Source organism: Chlamydotis macqueenii, chromosome 20 (genome assembly GCF_036417535.1).
Source record: "Chlamydotis macqueenii isolate bChlMac1 chromosome 20, bChlMac1.mat, whole genome shotgun sequence".
Classification (NCBI taxonomy): Eukaryota; Metazoa; Chordata; class Aves; order Otidiformes; family Otididae; genus Chlamydotis; species Chlamydotis macqueenii.
In genome coordinates, this window is record NC_141575.1 from 5,054,507 (window position 1) to 5,072,505 (window position 17,999).

The following is a 17,999-nucleotide window of genomic DNA, read 5'->3' on the forward strand; positions in this document are numbered from 1 at the left end:
TTCATTTTCTGAGTTATGACTTCTCTATTCCAGTCTCATTTTCCCCCAGCTGATAAAAGTGGCTATTTTCTCATCCATTTGAACATGCCTTTCTGCTTTCAGCCCTGCTGAAATCTTGGACTGTAGCACACTGGGATGGGTCAGTCGTTAGTGAACCTTTTTTCTCCTGCAAGTTCCCCTTAGTTGCACTGTTTTGTAGTTCCCTGCACAAAACTGACTGTGGTGTTTGGAGGGAGGGATTTAAAGGGCTAGAGATTTCTCTGCCCATTGTCAACATGATGTGTTCTCATTAGGGCTCAGTAAAGTGCCATATCTAGGAGTGAGATTGCAGAAAAAGATGCTGACAATCCATGTGTTTATCCAGTGATGGGAACATGGGTTCTGTCAGTCTTGCAAATACATCTTACATTTACATTTTCCCGTTCTGGGAAGCTTTTTGCCACAATACCCAATACCACCGCACAGCTCTCTTTAAATTACCATCACTCAAGCCTTTTGCAACAGAGAAAATGCAGTCATTCTGGGTTATGAGGTGGGAGAATGGACACAAAGGCCAAAGAGATTAAATACTTTGCCCAAGGATGCTCAGAGGGTGTCAAGGCTTTGCTCTGTTCTCTTGGGCTTTGTCTCATAACCACAGCACACCTTTTCTCGCCAGTGTTACCTTGACTGCTCTGGCGGAGCCCTAGAGACCTTCACCAGTTGAGCAGAGAGGGGAATTTACAGGTTAACAAGAGGAATCAGAATCTGGCCAGGGATCCTGACCTGGTGCAGTTTTTCTGTCACTGCAGAGTGCTGCTGTTGCCTGTGGCTCTTCCATCTCGTGGTTAAACTGGGCCTTGACAGCTGCTTTTCTGTCAGTGATGAGCAGAGGTTCCACAGCACAGCTCCATTGATTTTTGTGGCCCTGGTTAGAGGGAGAAACCTCCCTTTTCCCTGCATCCTTGCTTCTCTGTGTACAGCTGATCACCACAGCAGGGGGTATTGATTTACTAATTGGGCAATGATTTCACCTGATTGATAATAAAGTGTTGGACAACCTCCCTGCTGAGCTGAAACTCAGCCTGGCAGCTACTGGTGGATTACTTGTCCTTTTGCAGCAGATAGTTCCCTGTTGTTAAGTAAACTGGTCTGTTGCTTGGTAACCCTCAAATTACTGTAGTAAAGGCTTGGAGACAGAACAAAAGTGTCAAATAGAAACTTTATCAAGTGATGGAGGGGGCTGAGCAGAGGATACAGCTGCACTACGAAGTTTTTGTGGGAGAGCTGGGCTGGTTGAGGGCGTACCTTGGCCTGGCGCTGTGCGTGCGCCCACGAGCATCCCTGTGTGCTGCTGCGGCGTGTGCGTTCAGGAAGGCAGTTTGGCAAGGCACATCTGCTGTGGAGGTGCTGCAGGTACGGCTTTACCAACAGCACGTTTGCTTCGTTAGCTGTATGGTTGCTTTTGAGGTGATTCTGTCTTTTTGCCTTAGTTTCTATGGGTTCAAAGAAGGTGGTGGCTGTATGTCTTGTTTCTCCCGTATGTCCAGTCTCCAGCCCTTCTGCCAACACAGAGCTCCAGTGTTTAATTAGCATGAGAATGGAGACGACACAGAAGGTAGCAGTCTTCTTGCCTGTGTCTTCTAGGCTTTCTCTTCTAGAGAAAACTGTCTTTCAGTGGTAATCATGACACCATCCTTCTTATCATTCTGATCCAGCCTTCCAAACCTGCTCCAGCCATGAACCTGCACAGGGATGGAAAACAGGCTGTGGAAAAGGGGGCAAGCAAATACCCAAGACAGCCAAGAGTTTGCTTCCCTTTCCTTCTGTGTATGTTTGGCCTAATGAATGGATTGATCTGTTGCTGCAGCCAAAAATGCTTCCTTCTCCTGTGATCTCCATCACAGTTCTGGACACCTGAAGGAACTGTGAGATGCAGTGCTGTAAGGCTGCGACCTTCAGGGCTCCTGAGGTCCATGTATAAACGCACAATGGCGTGGATGTGGGGCTTCTGTTCAACTCCCTCATCGTCTTTAGAGGGAGAGAGAGATTTCTGTTCACTTCTTGGGAATATTTTGGGATCTGTTACTGGTTTTTATAATAAAGAGGAGAGTGGGATGTGCAGACACCAGTAGCTGTGGATAACCCGTTGTACCCAGGACCACGGGAATATGGTAGGAAATGACGGGTCCTGCACTGAAGAGGTTGCAGTTTAAACAGAGAAGCGAGGGTGATAGTAGCAACGAGGACGAGATTTGCCCAAGGTCACAGAGCAGGACAGTGGCAGAACTTGTGGTGGAAAAATGCTGAGTGGGTTTTTTATATTTATAGCTGGCAGTTTAGGGCTACAGGGAGATCCATGATGGAGGTTAGTGGTTGGGCAGAATGCAGCTACCTTTGTAAAAGCCGGTCTCTGGAGAGGGAGGCTGTAAGGTGCTTGTGATGTCTGCAGGACACTGCAAGAAAAGAGCCTGTTGGGTTTAGACTCCTGCCTTTTTTTTTTTTTTTTTTCACTTGTTTGTTTGGGGTTTTTTGTATTTTCAAGCTCTGGATTTAAGCTCTGTTTATAAAATGTTTCTATTGTTCAATGTCTTAAGACTGTTAGGTTTTTTTTATTAATATTATAATTTTCAAACTGCTGTGTCACCTAATTCATCAGCCTTCAGCGCACAACCTTCCCTCCTTCTCCCCGCCACCCCTGCAAGAGCATTTGTACAGAACAAAGGCTTGCTTTTAAAAACGCCATGATATTTTGCCACCTTTGTGAAAACCTGTCACAACAATATCTAATTTTGCATGAGACAGAATTTCAAATCAAGCCTCAAGAAGAGGAAGCTGTTCTTCTGCTAATGCGCAAATGTCACTTTCCACAGCTGTAAAATAAGTAACCCACCTAGCAGCATCTCAGAGAGAAGGAAATCTAATTCCTATTCTCTTCCCTCTGCCCAGGTCTGACCTTCTCAAGAAGACCCACGGCAAACATCGCCTTGCTGAGATCTTGCGGTCTGAATATTCCAGTGGGATGGACACTGGTGTATCCAAGGTCAAGAAGAGGAAAAAACAGAGAAAACCTGGCAACCAGCAGATTCCAACATAAGCCAGGACCTTCCAGTCACTGGCTGCAAAACCTGCTGGAGCGCTTCAGCCGGGGTCAGGGTGACCTGCCAAATCAACCGAGGAGCGTTTCAATTTATCAGGCGAATATGGGAGGGGTCTTGGCCTCCTCCCCGTCATTCCATAGGTCCAAATGGAATCGAATCCAAGCGTGTCCTCTTGCACTGCTGCAATTGAATGTGGCTTCCTGAAGATACACCATGTTTCTAAGGTGGTTTTTGCAAGAAAAATAAAAAGCTTAAATATGGTTTTCAGAGAAATGTGATGTCTGTGTAACATGAAAGTGAGACAAGTGTACCAGACAGGAGATGCTTTCCTGTTTAAAGACCTGTAGAAGCACTCCACACTTTGCTTGCTTGCTTATTTTAACCAGCTAAACAGTAGTGGCAGAGGAGGTGCTCCAGGAGCACGTTTAAGAGGAGAGGGGTGGCTGCCGTTTCCCGTGTCATTACACAGGGGACATTGCTGCTCCTGCCTTGGGTAACACAGCCACAGTGCTGCCGCCTTCTCTCCTGTCCTGTGTGCGCTGGGGCAAGGACTGCCCCTGGACACCAGTCGTTAGTCAGGTATTGCCACTTACAAGGCGTCTCCCCAATTTCAGTAAAGTGGTGGGATTGTGAAGAGCTCTTCGCTGTAATGACACATGGTCCCTTTGGGGCAGAGCTCATGGGCACAAAACTTCATGTCAAAACTCCCGAGTTTGGGAACAAACGGTTGTCACTGTGGGAAGGAGGCAGCATGGAATCCAGCAGTCTCCAAACTTCTCCTTGCCTGCAGCGTATTGTCACACCTAATTACGTAACGCAGAGTGTGTATGAAATGTCTCACCTTTCTGAACATTAAAGCCTTTGCAGACTCTTGCTAACACTTGCCAGTAGTAACCCGAGCTTTCAAGGCTCTCTCTGCTTTGGATAGGCTTTTTTTTTTGCGTACGTCCCAAGCTAATGGATTTCGATTCTTGCTTTTCCAGTTTACCTTTTTTCTTGTTTTTCTTTATCGGAGAATTGGGACTGCTGAGAAAAGGGTTTCACTATGGCCCCAAATGTGCCAAGGCTGGCGCTCACTTGCCATTACCCAGTGTGTGAAATGGAGCCTGAGCTCTAGTGAAGTCCGTGACAAATCTCCCCTTTGAGTTGGCGAGCCGTGGGGGGAGAAAGGGTGCTCCCCAAGGCCTGTGGGAGACGGACAAACTCCCGCAGCACCTACGGACGAGCACCCCCCTTCCTCTTGCTGTCTTCCTCACTGTGTTTCTTCCAGCACCTCCTATAACACAAGCGCCAAGCAGTACACGTTGAAAAACAGCGCAAAACCCTACCAAAACACAACTTGCCGATGCCTGCATCTTCCTTGAGGAAAGAGATGAGAAAGAGCAGCCCGCCCGTGGCCCAAGCCAGGCACGTTGTTTAGCGCAGGACCAGAAAGTGCTCAAATCCAGTGGCAATTCCAGGTGCTGGAAGAGAAAAAGTACTGCAAAGGGAGAATAACCAGATGAAAATGATACCCACTTTGTGAATACAGAATTGAGGGCACCTACTTTGGGATGTAGTGAGTCATACTGAGGACTGTAGGAGGGAAGCAAATAGCCCAAAACTGTTTAATTTCTGAAATGAATGTAAGTTTTGAGAACCAAAATGGTTTTTCTTTCCTCCCAGCCAATTACCAAACATGCTGGTTTTACTCTGGTACTTTTTTGAACACTTTAGAAAGATGTTCAAAAGGCTCCAGTATAAAATTAGCCATGTTTTTGCAGGGAGAGTGAAGTTACTGGAATTTATTAGATTAAGATAGAATAACAACAAAGCCCATCTGATTTTGTCACGAGTACTGTTTGGAAGAGCAATTGGGTTTAAGGCAAATGTCAAAGAGAAAAGAAACCCCTGAGGATGAAAATGACTCAGAGAGAGTGATGCAGAGAGTGTAAGTTTGGGAAGAACCAATCTTGTGCGTGAGGGGAAAATATATGACCTTCTCCTGACTGACTGTCACGTATGAATTAATAGGGGCTATTGGCAAATTCATAATAATAGGAATAAAGGCCAGCAGCACATCTGTGAGACATCAGGAACTCTCATTGCTGTCTATTCACTGGGCATGTAGCATTACAAACAGGATGGATAATGTGATGTAAAAAAAAATTAGAATGCCTTTTTCAGCTTTGTCTTTTAGCAGGTAGCTCTGGATTAGTCGCAGGAGGAGGAGATTGTTAAGAAAGAGAAATAGTTAAGTGCACACACACACCTGAAGCTAAGTTTGCTCTTAATAAACTTGAAGGCCTACCTGCAAAATGTGGTTGAATTGTAGCGGGGTCAGCAGGAACCAAATTCTGCTGTTATTTACACTTTGGCAGCTCTAGGTGGGCTCTGAGCTGGCTTTATCCTTGTGCATCACTCAATTCAGGAAGAACCTGGTAGGTTTGGAGTTAATTTGTACTCAACTCAAAGCATGTGTTCATCGAGGCAGGGCAGGGTGTGGTACTTGCTGTGGAGCAGGGGTGGCCAAGCTGAGCTCCATCAGCTGCTGTGGGAGCAGGGTGCTGGTGCAGGGGCTCCCGCGTTGCTTGAGCACCTGAATGCTGGAGAAGCTGCTGAGGGTCATGGTGGGTTCCCTTGGCACATCCCTGGCATGAAGCAGGTGGACGTTGCTCTGAACTGCTCCTGAATTTGTCCCCTCCTGCTCTGAGGTACGTGGTGTGTGTCGCGGGGGTCTTGGCTGGCTGGGGGCTGCCTGTGCAGATCGGCTCTTGGCAGTGTTCGGTGAAACTGCGGCTTTGTTTGACGGCACCAGCGTTGGCTTTGCTCAGGTTTGCTTTTTTGTCTTAATTGTGGTGAATGGTAGAGGCCTTGCTGCCCTGCAGCTTGAAGTTTCTGCATTTGGTCTTGAAATAATGGCACTATGGAGCTTTTATATAAAGCTACCTCTGAGTCAGACCTGGACTGGGTTGGAGTGTGCCTTCCTTGCTACTCCTCCACTCCCTGCTCTCGCGCCTGGAGCCCTGCATCTCTCCCAGGAGATGCTCTTGCGCCTTTTCTCTGCTCTTTTCTGGCTCCGTGTCCTTTGCCGGTAATAGGAGTCTGTATCCTCCTCTCCCCTGCAGCTGGAACACGTTGAGTTTACACTTTGAGGATCTGGGATAGGTAAAAGCAAGGAGGTCGCTGTGGCAGGAGAGTCACAGCTGAACACTCATTTTCAGTGCCTAGGTCAAACACAAGACACCTTAGCACTGGTGCCCCACCACTGAGTAGTACCTGTAACTGAGCGGGACAGAAGGCAGCAGACCTTCCCAGTTCTCAACAATTTATTTTCTCAATAAGCCTGAGGAGAGGACAGGAAAAGCACCAGCTGAGGCTTTCCATTCTGGTATAATTTTGGTGTTCGGATGAAACCGTAAAATGAAACCAACCAGCTAGAAACAGTTCTGCTGATCTCATTGAATTTGTGTGTCTTGGCATGTTCAGAGGAGCAGCTTTCGTTCTTTGTCTGTTCCCGGGGTGGTGGTCCTGGTTAAAGCTGTGCCGGGAGGGGAGGAAGATGGCCCTCGGGCTGGGTAAATGCCCAGAAGGGGTCTGAGAGCCAGGGTTGAGTCTGGTCCTGGCAAGCCTGCAGTTCTAACTGGTTTGTGTCTTGGATCTGGAGTCTGGAGCTGACAGAAACCAACCTGTCTGTTGGGGTCTCTGTACCCCAGGAGAAATCAGTGGAGCAGAACTGGTGCAATACTCCAAGGGTTTCCTTAATGGGAATGCTATTCTTACTGTTTCATCTGATCTCAACCCAGCGCAGCCTGTCCCACCCTTGAGGACCTGCCAAGGTCACACCCGCCTTGTACCGGCCTCTGGAAATGAGCAGTTTCCAGCCTTTTCTGGTGCTGCTGTAGGTGCAGGACCAGTGCTGGTGGGTTTCGCTATTGGAGAGCGGGGTCCCATCTCAGTACCTGTGCACGAGCTGGAGGTGAGGCTGCTCCTTCAGCAGCTTTTGAGGCTGCTGAGATCCTCCTGCGCAAGATGTGGCAAGCGCGGTTGCATTCTGCCGAGAGCCTACAGCCTGTGGTGTCATCCCTAAACTGATTTGTTTTGAAGCTTGCCTCGCTTGAGATCTCCCTGGAGGAGACGGCTCCAGCCCTCGCTTCCCCTCTGCTCTCTTTCCTTCCCAGCCAGACCCAGCACGGCCATTCCCCCTTCCCAGAGCGGAGATTTCCTCCGGGCTCTGCCCCATTTTCTCTGTACCATCCGCGTAGCACAAACCGGACCCTGTCACTGCTCCGGCACTGGCTCAGACCCGTTGTTACAGGGGAGTTTCCAGCTTCTTCCAGATGTGAAATGGCAAATTTAAATATCGCAATTACAAACGTGTAACGAAGCCTTGTACTTCATTAATCTAAGAGGAGGAATCTGCTACGGCTACAAGGACAATTAGATATTGGAGAATGTCTTTGATTCGCATTCCTGCTGTGTAAATGGAAGGAAGGTTGCTGTGTGCTCCTTGCCTTTGGGCTCACAAAATGAAAAGCACACCCACTGCAAGTTGTCCTTTGATAGATTTTTAATATGATTTTAAAGAGTTTTGTTTGGCCTCATTCTTATTCAATGAGATTAATTTAAAGCACTTATCCCCTGGGTTTAAGTCAATCCATGTAGGATTTGGGACGGGGGTTTGTTGCCCGGGGAGTGGGGTTGTTTGCAGGCCTCCCTGAAAGACTCCTTTCCCACTTCATTAACCCCGAGCTGGGAGCGACCCCCCTTCCTCCTCCTCCTCCTCCTCGCCCCAGCCGGGACCCGGGGATTTACCAAACTCCCCCATTCACATGCAAAATAACAGCTCCACAAAAGCCGGGGCCTCTCCCCTCCAGGCGTGGCTGTGCATTTGGCCGAGCCGACAATACCCCCCCCCCCGCCCCGCCTCCCCAACACCCCCCCCTACAACCCCGGGGGGACCGGGGCAAAGCTCCCGGGATGGAACCGGGGGCACCGGGCTGGGGCACCCGGGGAGCTGGGAGCTTTAGGGTGGGTGCCGGGGTAGGGGGAGCAGGAGGGGGGCCGGGGGGAGCGGGGGACCGCTTTCTGGACCCGCAGCCCATCTGTCGCCCCCCGAGCCGGTCGCTGCCCGGCTGTCCCGGGGAGCAGCTGCCGGGCTCGGCGGCCGCGGCCGGATGAGCGACACTTGTAAAGGGTGGAAACAATCCATTTTCCAAAGCGATCATTTAAAGCACTTAGGGCAATTATACACTTAAGATGAGCGTTAATAATTCACCAGCGTCGCTGCACCGGCCCCGCGCCCCGGCTCCCCCAACCCCGGTCCCCGCCGCCCCCAGCCCCGCGGCGGAGCGACCGGTCCCGCATAGCGGCACTGGGGCCGGTGGGGACACGAGCCCTGGGTGGCGGAGGGACCGAGCCCCGAGGGGGGGGGTCCCTGCGGCCGCCTGCGACGGGAGGTGGGAAAACTCCCCTTCGCTTTTTTTCCGGCAAAGCAAACAAGCAGGAGGGGGAAGAAAGGGGCCGGCGGAGGCGAGAGCCGTTTGTTTGTAAAGAAGTTTTTATTTCCACATTTAAAAAAGGGGGGGGGTGGGTAGGGAGGGGGGGAGCGGGAGCGGCGCCCCGAAGCCCCCCCCCCCCGCCCCGGCCGGGCCGGCCCCGGGGTACAGACTGACAAGAATCACTTACACAAATACGCCCTCAGGGTTCACAAATAAATAATTCATATACATTTTGCGCACCGTATTTACATTTCGCCGCTTTTTTTTTTTGTTTGTTTGTTTGTCTGTTTTTATTTATTTATTGTATTTTTATTTTTTTAGTTAGGGACGCCCTAAAGTCTCGCTGCGGCGGCCCGAGATCCCCCCACCCCCGGCCCTTTCCGGCGGCGGGGTCGGTGCCCCGGGGAAGGTGGGGAGGGGGCTCTCCGGAGCCGTCCGGGGCTCGGCCCGCCCCCCCTCCCCCCCGGCGGATCCTGGGCAGGGGGAAGAGAGGCGAAGCCCCCGCCTCGGAGCAGCCGACCCCTGCTCCCGGTGCGATCCCACGCGGGGAGGGGAGCCGCAAAAATTCTGGGGGGATGCAGTTCTGCCAGCTCTCCGTCCTGCCAAACCTGCCCTTGCCCCTTGCATCCTTTATATATATTTAAAAAAAAAAGGAGGGGGGGAGGTTTTATGTATATATATATATATATATTTGGGGATAGGCGGGAGTCTGTCGCTTGCTCGCGGCCCCAGAGTTGGGGTGGTCCCCTCAGCCCCCCCCCGGCCCGAGGTTGGGGGGATACCGGTGGGGCCGGGGCTCACCGGGGCTGCGCGGCCCGGGGCAGGACGCCGGGCAGCGGGGGCAGGGGCGGGGGGGGCTCGCTGCCCCCCTGCAGTCCGTGGATGAGGATGCGGGGCACCAAGGGTCTCTGGAGGGCGGGAGGGGGGGCGCTGGGTCCCCGGTACAGGTAGAGAGCGGCGCCTGGGTCCAGGTTGGAGACCAAACTCTGCGGGTAGAAGTAGGGCGAGGGGAACATCCTCTGGAGAGCGGAGTAGTTGCCCGCCTCGGCCAGCAGCTCCAGGCCCACCGCTGTCTGCCTCTTCCACTTGGTCCTGGGGGGGGAGAAGTGGAGAGAGGGGGTCAAGGAGGGAGTGATGCTCCAAAAGCCGCTCCCAGATTCTTTTTACCCCTTTCCCCGTTTTTTTTTTCCCCCCTCCCTGGCTTGTTCTTTGCTCTCCTTGCGCATCCCAGCTCCCCGCCGATGGCTGCCGGGGCTGGACCCCCTGTACGGCAGGGATGGGGTGGGGTGGGATGGGATGGAGTAGAACGGTATGGAGTGAGATGGGATAGGGTTGGATGGGATGGAGTGGGATGAGATGGGATGGGGTGGAATGGGATGAGACCAGCCCACTGCGGGGGGAGACATAGACCCCATTAACGGGGCGAGGAGACCTGTTGTCCCCGCTTCTCACAGAGCCTCCTCGGAGGCACCGGAGCCGCAGCCCGGCTGGGATCCCCTGGCCAGGCGCAAATCCCTGCGATATAAAACCCGCGACCAACGTTTCAGTCCCTTCCTGGGGTGCAAATTCCAAATTGCAGGTTACGAGCTGCGTATGGATCCTCCACCCGCTCCACCTCCTGGGGCCCCACGACCCCTTCCCTGGGCTGCGGGGGTCCTACGGGCGGACACACTTGGGGCAGCGTCCCGGGGCATTCGTTTGCGGCGTATATGTATGTGTATTTTGATATATACGCATTATATACGCATTATTTGTGTGCGGATGGAGTGAAGAAGCCCCGGCACCTCGCTCCGGTGCAGGCTGGGGGCACCGGCCCGGTGGGAGGGATTTGGGGGAGGGGGGTGGTGAGCTCCCAGCTCCCACCGCCCCATAGCTCCCCCAAAGTGTTGATAAATCTCGGATCTTTGTAGACGGCGACGGAAATGGGGGGAGGAGGGGTCTTTAAAACCGGGGAGGGGGGTGAGGGGACACGGGGTGGGGGGGGGGGGCTGCGGCCGGGGATCCCGCGTTTCGTGGCGGTGGCGATGGCCGGGGAAGCGCAGAGCGGGGTGTCCGGATAAATCAGCCGAAACCATCACTTCTCCAGCCCTTTTACAGATTTGTCGCTGAAGCGCTAAACCTATTTCCACCAGTAAATTATTCATCATAATAATAATTGTGTAATTACTGTAAGGGGTGTTAATTATTGATGCTCAAAGCAGTAATTGGTATCTATTATTAATGGGCCGATGTGTTATGCTGTTGTGTTTAAGCTGGAAGCCCGGTCCTGCCTCCCCGCCTCGCCGGGGCTGGGGGCGCGGATTGCACACCCCCCCCCGCCCCAACCCCTCCGCCAAAAACTGCCCTGCCCTGGCGTCGCTTTTGTCCCGACTTTGGGGTAAAAGATTCCCGGGACAGGAAGGGGAGTGGGGGGAAACCGCATCTTTCCCGGTGCCGGGAGGGACGGGGTGGGTGCAGGGTGCCCGGTTTTGGGGGTGCGGGGCAGGATGGGCCGCCGGTGCGGTGGGCGGGAGGGAAGGGTGCGTTTTTACCTTCTGTTCTGGTACCACGTTTTCACCTGCGTGTCGGTGAGGTTGAGGGAGGCGGCCAGCTCCATCCTGTCCTGTACGCTCAGGTATTTTTGCCTCTCGAAGCTGCGCTCCAGCTGAGCCAGCTGATGGTCGGTGAAGGCGGTGCGGGCTTTGCGCGGCTTTTTCAGCCGAACCGGGGGGCTGTCCCGGGAGCTGGAGATCTCTCGGTCCCCTTCTTCTTTCACTGGGTCGAGAGGGAGGAAGAGAAGCCAGGTCAGGGCAGGGGAATACCCTCCAAAGAGGGGGGTGACCCGTTGCAGGCGTAACCCGGAGGAGACGGGCTCAGGCACCGCGTTTGCTCCACTACCCCGTAAATTTGGTGCCCGGCTGCCCGCGGGGTCCCCGAGCCCGGCCCGGCCTTTCCCCTGCCCCAGGGCCCGGCTGTATGAGGGTACCGCCCGCTCCTGTCCCGAAAAGTCTCCGCATCTGCCGCAGCCCTCCTTCCCCAGGGGGCAGGACCCTGCTCTGGGCTTAGTCCCCCAAACTCAACAGCTTTCTCCATGCTTGGGTGTTTTTTTTTCCTTCTTCCTTCCTCCTTCTCTTTCTTTTTTTTCTTTCTTTTTTTTTTTTTTTTTTGTTTTGTTATGTTTTGTTTTTAAACCCAAACCCAAACCAACCCCAAATGAAAGTTGCGAGCCCACATTTTCGGAAGGGAAAGTCGCTGGGGTGATGCTGCTTATCCCCCTCCCCAGAGAAGCCTCCGTCCTCCCGGGGCTGCTGCCGGGGCACGGAACAAAACCCCTTTCTCCAGAGCTCACAAAGAAATATTGGGGAAGGGGCTCTGCACGCCCCTGCCCGGGCCGTTATTTTTCTTAAAAAAAATGCCGAAGGAGACGGGGTTCGTTACCGCGGTCGGTACATCCGCACCGGCGGAGCGCCGCGGGAATTTACGCTGAGAAATATTAGTAGGTGGCGGGGAAACAGCCGAAGAGAAAAAATTAAGGGGGAAAAAATATAAAGCCTTGTTTGTGTTTGCTTTCCCCACCCTTCTGGAGGAGATTACGTGGGAAAAAGGCTCAGTTTATACAAATCGGTGGCGTTGGGTTTGTTTGGTGGGTTTTGTTTTGTTTTTTTTTTGTTTGGGTTTTTGTTGTTGTTGTGTTTTGTTTTGTTTTGTTTTGTTTTTTTACGGGGGTTTATGCTAAATTTGCTGGTAGCGGGGGTTGGCGGGGACAGGGCTGTAGCCGAACGCGAGCTGATTTCTCGCTGTAGGAAGACAATAATCCGGTTAATTGAGCCACCGGGGAGCGAAACCCTTCAACCAGAACTCCGGGCTCCGGCCGAGCCGCAGAACGCGGAGACTCCGGTTCCCGGGGAAAAGCGGGCAGCGCCCCGGGGTCCCGGCCCCGCTCCCTCCCGGGAACGGCCCCAAAGTTTTTGCGGAGTTTTGCCACGGAAAAAAAATCGGATCTGGCCTCCTGCATCCCGAGAAAGGCAAAATCATCACCCCTTGACACCCCGGGATGATTCCCGGCTCCTAAAAAGTTCCTGCTCCGGAGCGGCTGCGGCTTCCCCGGCTCTCTCCCCCGCCGGTCCTTGCTTAAAAAAAAAAAAAAATTAAAAAAATTAAAAAAACTAAAAATGTATTTTAGGGGGTTTTCGGCATTTTGGCGTGGGCCAAATCCTGCCGCCGCCGCTGCAGGTCGGGCCTGGCCCCGCAGCTCCTTTGCGGGGTGAATTCGGGGCGGTTTGCCCGAGGAAAAGCCGCTTCCGAAGCAGTGAAGGAGTAGGGGGGAAAAAAAAAAAAAAAAAAAAAAGGATTGCGCTAGGACTGGGGACCTTCACCCGCTACCCCGTTGAAGCAGTGTTTTTACCTTCATTGAAGCTGTGGTTTCCCCCCCATTTAAGTTCTATTTCTGCACCCATTTTGGCTGTATTTTTCTCCCATTTAAGCTGTGTTTTTCCCCAATTTAGGCTGTGTTTTTCTCGCATTTAAACTATATATTTCCTCCAATTTAAGCCGTGTTTTTTCCCATGTAAGCTGTATTTTTTTCCCCATTTAAGTTCTGTTTTCCCCCCATTTAAGCTATATGTTGCTCCTGTTAAATTGTGTTTATCCCTCATTTAAACTATGTGTTTTTCTCCCATTTAAACTATGTTTCCCCCCCATTTAAGTTGTGTTTTCGCACGATTTAAGCGGTGGATTTCCCCCGATTTAAGGGATTTCTCCCCCCACCCCATTTTAGCGGCGGTTTTTGCCGCGGCCGTGGCTGCCCGGGCGCAGGGGCTGAGCGCCGGTCGGGGACCGGCCCGCACCCGAAACCGATCCCCCTGGTCGGGGCTTGGCCGGCTCTGGGAGTGTGGGAAAACCGCGGTTCTGCGCCTCCCTCCTCGCTTTTTTCACCTCTCAGGGATTTTGGAGAAGAGGAGAAAAACTGAAGGAATTCACAAGAATTCAGGGTAGGGGTGTAGGAGGCGAAAACAAAACGCCGAGGTGGGAATCGGGGCTGGTTTCGATCCCTTCCCTGCCCAAACCCCCGCGGCGTGCCCGGGCCTCCCGCCGCCTGCGGGAGCTCGTTTCGGGGAATATTTTTTCCTCCATCAACCGGCTTCAGCGCGGCGGCTCCGGCCGGGCCGGGGCTCGGCCCGCTCCCCTCTTTTCCTGCCTCCCCCCGGCCCCCCAAATCCAGGGGCCCCCTCGGGAGCCATCGCCTCCCCTTCCCCCGCCAACTCCAGCCGAGTTTCTTTGCCTTCCCGCTGCAAACACCCAGCACGATTTTTCCCGGGTGAAAGTTTTTGGAGAGGTGATGGGGGCGGGATGGGTGAAAGCACCCGGAGAGCCAGGAGCGACCCCAGCCCCGCTGTACTCTTCCCGTCCCCCCACCCAGCCCGGCTGCCCCCGGGAAGCCGAAGCCCCCGGCCTGGGGCTCCCTGTCTGTCGTGCTCGTTTTTAAACCATCTCCAAAATAATATTAATAATAATAGGAATAATACAAATCGAATCAAACCCCGCCGACTTTCTTGTTCGTTTCTCACTGCAGAATACCTCAGCAAATCCGTGATTATTTTATTATTGTTTCTTTTATTTTTTTTTTCCCTTCTCCCAAGCAGAATTCCTCCCCCGGCTCTCCTCTCCGCTTTCCCCGCGGGTAGGAAGGAAGTAGCCGGATCTTCCTGGCGGGTCCCCCGGCCGCGTTTGGGGAAGCATCGACTGCCCCAGGCCCTTCCACCGGCCCCGAACCCCCAAGTTTTCCCAAGTTGACGCCGACCCCTCCATCATTCCAGAGGCGACCGGTGCCACGAACCCTCCCCACCACCGGAGCCGGCTCCTCCGCGAGCGCCCGGGGCCACCCGAGCTTTTTAGGTCCAGCAAAGCCCAACGGGGTGAACGGTCCTTACCTTTGTACTCCGAATCCGAGGAGGAGCTGCTGGTGTTTTTTTCCATTTTCTCCCTAAAATCCTCGCCGGCCTTAGTGTGGATCCTGCCCGCCGGCTCCTGCCCGCCGTGAGGTCCATTGGTGCTGGAGTAAGGGGCGCAGGCGGCCAGGGGCTTGCAGTCGGCCAGGATGTCTCTGATGAGGAAGGAGGAGGTGACGGTCCGGGACTGGGAGGGAGCCGAGACTTGTCCCGGCTGGAGATGGGCATCCAGGCCCGGCCTGGGCATCGCCGCCTCCAGACCGGGCGAGCGGGGCGAGGGGCACCCGCTGCTGCCCTCGGAGCGGGGGCTCAGCTCCAGAGGGGACCGGCCGTCACCCATCAGCGGATCCCCCTTGGCCACGGCCGGGCTGCTGGCTCGGTGGGACAGGATGGAGTCGATCCCAAACCCGGTGGAGCCCTCCATGCCCCCCCCCCGCTCCTCGCCCCACCGCGAGGTGCCGGCGCTCACTCGGGCATTGCCGGGGAGGGCGCGGCGGAAGCGGGTTGATAATGACAATTAACAATAACGGGGAGGGGGGGAGAAAATGAAAAAAAAAAAGGAAGGGGAAAAAGAAAAAGGAAGGGGGAAAAAAAAGAAAAATAAAAAAAAAAGGAAGGGGGAAAGAAAAAGAAAAAAGGAAGGGAAAAAAAGAAAAAGAAGAAGGGGGAAGAAAAAGAAAAAAAATAAGGTAATTAAAAGAAAAACCGTAAAAATAAAAAAATGTAAAAAGGAAAAAAAAAAGAGCAAAGTTCAGGCTGGGATCCGGGCAACAATCGCTGCAAGGCTCGCCGCGCGTTAGATCCAGGGCTGCTCCGTCTTCAGCATCGCGCCCAGCTGCACGCACAGACAGACAGACAGAAGGGAGGGGGAGAGGGAGGCAGAGTCAAACATCGGCCCCCAAGGGGGTGGGGGAGGACGGACCCCAACCTCACCGGGGGTCCCAGCTCCTTACCCGGCCACCCCACCCTTGCCCGGAGGTGGGGGGCTGCGGGGGGGAGTGGAGGGGGGGGCAGCCCGGGGGTTCCCAGCCGGAGGTGGGGAGGGAGCGATCGATAGTGAAGCTTCGCAGCGCCTTAACCACTTAATGATCCAGAAATCGATGGGGAAGGGCGAGGGGGAGGGCGGAGGGGGTGGCCAGCCGTCGGGGGCCGCGGCTCCCCGCTTCCCCGCCAGCACCTCGGACAGCGCCGGGGGGAGAACCGGCGTCACTCCGGAGCCGGCGGCGCCTTCAGCACCTCGGACAGCGGCGGGAGCGCCGCGCCCGGGGGTGGGGGGGGGCGAGAAATGAGGAGAAAAATGAACTTATGCCACTCCGGCTCGGGGACCCGGCACCCCCCCTTACTCCGCACCCTTTCACCCCCCTCCCCGTGTGAACGCGCCCATTGGCCGCGAAGCGTTTTGGGGGATGTCACTCCCCGGCGACGACACCTTGCAGCTTGATTAACGGGAATTAATTGCCGCCCGGCTCCCCCCCTCCTCGCCCCCTCGCTTTCCGGGAGGTTTCTGCCTTCTTTTGCTGTCATTATTCCGCTGATAGGGCTCGTAATGGGGTGATTAGCGGCGGAGGGGAGGGGAGCGAGGGGGTGCTGCAATTTGCTCCCCCCCCCCCGGCAATTGGCCGATCGGCCGGTCTCTTCCAAGTATGGAAAGTTTTGCTGGGCGTTAAAAATAATAATTAAAAAAAAAAAAAGATAAAAAGAAAAGGAAAAACACCGAAATCCCCCGCAAAGCCCCAGTGCAGAGGCCGCTGCTCTGGTCCCGAGGCGAACCTGGGAGCTGCCAATTTTCGTTGAATCGCCTCAAAATCTGTTATGAAGGAGCAGAGAGCTCCCCTCCGAGCTGCCGGAGCGGCGGGGACCGGGCATCGCCTCCTGCCCGGGCCGCTCTAACTGCTCTCCCAGCACCCAGCAGCCGCAACTACTGGTGAAACTGGGAAGGGACCGCGCTAGGGGTGGATTTTTTTTTTTCCTGCTTTCAATCCCAGTTTAAATAAAACCCCGACGGCCCCAGCCCGGGCTGCCCGCCATGCCCCTCCCTGCCTGTTTCCAAGTTTTCTCCCCCTTCCCCGCCCCGTCGAGGGGTTTGGCCGCTGTCGATCCCCCCGGCTGGAGAGGGCCGGGCTCAGGCAGGGCTCCCACCTTCCTCCCGCTCAGACCGGCTCCTGCCTCCTCCAGGGTTTATTTCGGAGCTTTTCCCGGGTGTAGCCCCTTTGCCGCAAGATGAGGAAAAATATCCACACCCGGGTGCGCGAAGCTGTGCCACTTTAAAGCGATGTCGCTGGTTATTTCTCAAATATTCGATTTCCTCTCTTTGCCACCTTCCCGGCCAGGCAGCTGCATTTTGTCCCTCTTCCAAAGCAGCCCTTGGCCGGCAGCTTGGAGGCGACCGAGGAGGGGAGATCCCCCCCCTCACGGGGAGCCCGGCTGCCAGCTGTCGGGCAGGGCCCCCAGCATCTCCTGCCCTCGGCCCTGCGAGGCTTGGGGCCGGCTGGGATGGGGGCAATGGAACAAAAGAACCTTATAGGAGGATAAATTCAGGGACAAAATCAGCATCAGCCCCGGTCCCAGCCTGCTCCCACCCTGGGGCTGCAACACGCCCGGCGCTGGGTCTGCTGGTGCTTCCCTGTCCCTGGGTGAAGGAGCCCTGCTGCTCTGCCCTGTGCCTCCCAGCATGGAGATGCTGCCCCAGTGCCAGGAACTGAGGGCCAGACTGAAGGGTCCTGGTCTTGCTGGGGGTCCATTTTGGGCATCCACTTTCCCAGGCAGGGCTGGGCCAAGTTTTGCTTTAAACTGAGCTGGAAACATTCAAGGCCAGGTTGGACTGAGCAACCTGGTCTGGTTGGAGATGTCCCTGCTCTTTGCAGGGGGGTTGGACTGGATGGGCTTTAAAGGTCCCTTCCAACCCAAACCACTCTATAATTCTATGTGTGGGAACTAGTCCCAGTGAGAAATGGGGCAGAGATCCCAACAGGGCTTCCCAGCTCTTTGTAGCACGACTGTGTTGGCTCCTGGGCTCTGGCAGCCTCCCTGTCCAACCAGTAGACCCCATCTGGGATGGAGATTGGCACTGGGATCAGGACCAGCTCTGAGGTTGTGTTTGGGACCAGGAATGGGACCAGAAGAGGGAGCAGGGCTGGGAGTGGGTTTGGAATCAGGATTCGGATCAGCCATGTGGGGACAGGTTTGGGCTGGTGGGTCAGCTGCTGTGTTTAATTCTCTTGAATAAATCACCTGCTTTCAAACCACAGATCAGACCCACTGTCTGATGCTGTGCAAGATTTTGGGGGGTTTGTGGGGGCCCAATCCTAATTTCTGAACAGACAGTATGTTGTGCCACCCCCAGCCAAGGCCCTCAGGAGAGAGACTCTTCTCCCAGCAGCTACAGATGCACTTGCTACTCGTGTTCTAGTGTCAGTGTGGCTGACATTAATTAATACAAATTATTAATAATATTATTATTAAGTTGTTTCGGAACTAGACTCCCCAAGGCAGAAATGTGCCCCATTCTGCCC

The 17,999-nt window shown here is 54.3% G+C and overlaps 2 protein-coding genes across 6 annotated transcripts in view; one reads left to right on the forward strand and one right to left on the reverse strand.

Annotated features, from left to right (window-relative positions):
* The window catches only part of DDX31 (DEAD-box helicase 31), a 48,712-nt gene extending 45,372 nt beyond the window's left edge, over nt 1–3,340 (forward strand). For all 5 annotated transcript variants that reach the window (XM_086763609.1, XM_086763607.1, XM_086763608.1 and 2 more), the window contains one exon: nt 2,929–3,340. In XM_086763609.1, coding sequence (XP_086619735.1) covers nt 2,929–3,076 — 148 coding nt within the window. In that variant the 3' untranslated portion in view covers nt 3,077–3,340. The remainder of the gene's footprint in view (nt 1–2,928) is intronic.
* Nucleotides 3,341–9,357: 6,017 nt separating this feature from the next.
* On the reverse strand, nt 9,358–14,911 carry BARHL1 (BarH like homeobox 1). The gene is made up of 3 exons (XM_086764094.1): nt 14,470–14,911; nt 11,092–11,314; nt 9,358–9,652 (listed from the first exon to the last, which is right to left on the reverse strand). The coding sequence occupies exons 1-3, from the start codon at nt 14,909–14,911 to the stop codon at nt 9,358–9,360; spliced, it is 960 nt and encodes a 319-aa protein (XP_086620220.1).
* Nucleotides 14,912–17,999: the final 3,088 nt, after the last annotated feature.

What these genes read in the sequence shown, in the direction of transcription:
- BARHL1 (XM_086764094.1), bottom strand. Translation starts at nt 14,911, where the DNA reads ATGGAGGGCTCCACCGGGTTTGGGATCGACTCCATCCTGTCCCACCGA. An exon ending in CTCGGATTCGGAGTACAAAG is followed by an intron (nt 11,315 to 14,469) that starts GTAAGGACCGTT and finishes CTCTCGACCCAG; the next exon opens with TGAAAGAAGAAGGGGACCGA. An exon ending in ACGTGGTACCAGAACAGAAG is followed by an intron (nt 9,653 to 11,091) that starts GTAAAAACGCAC and finishes CTCCCCCCCCAG; the next exon opens with GACCAAGTGGAAGAGGCAGA.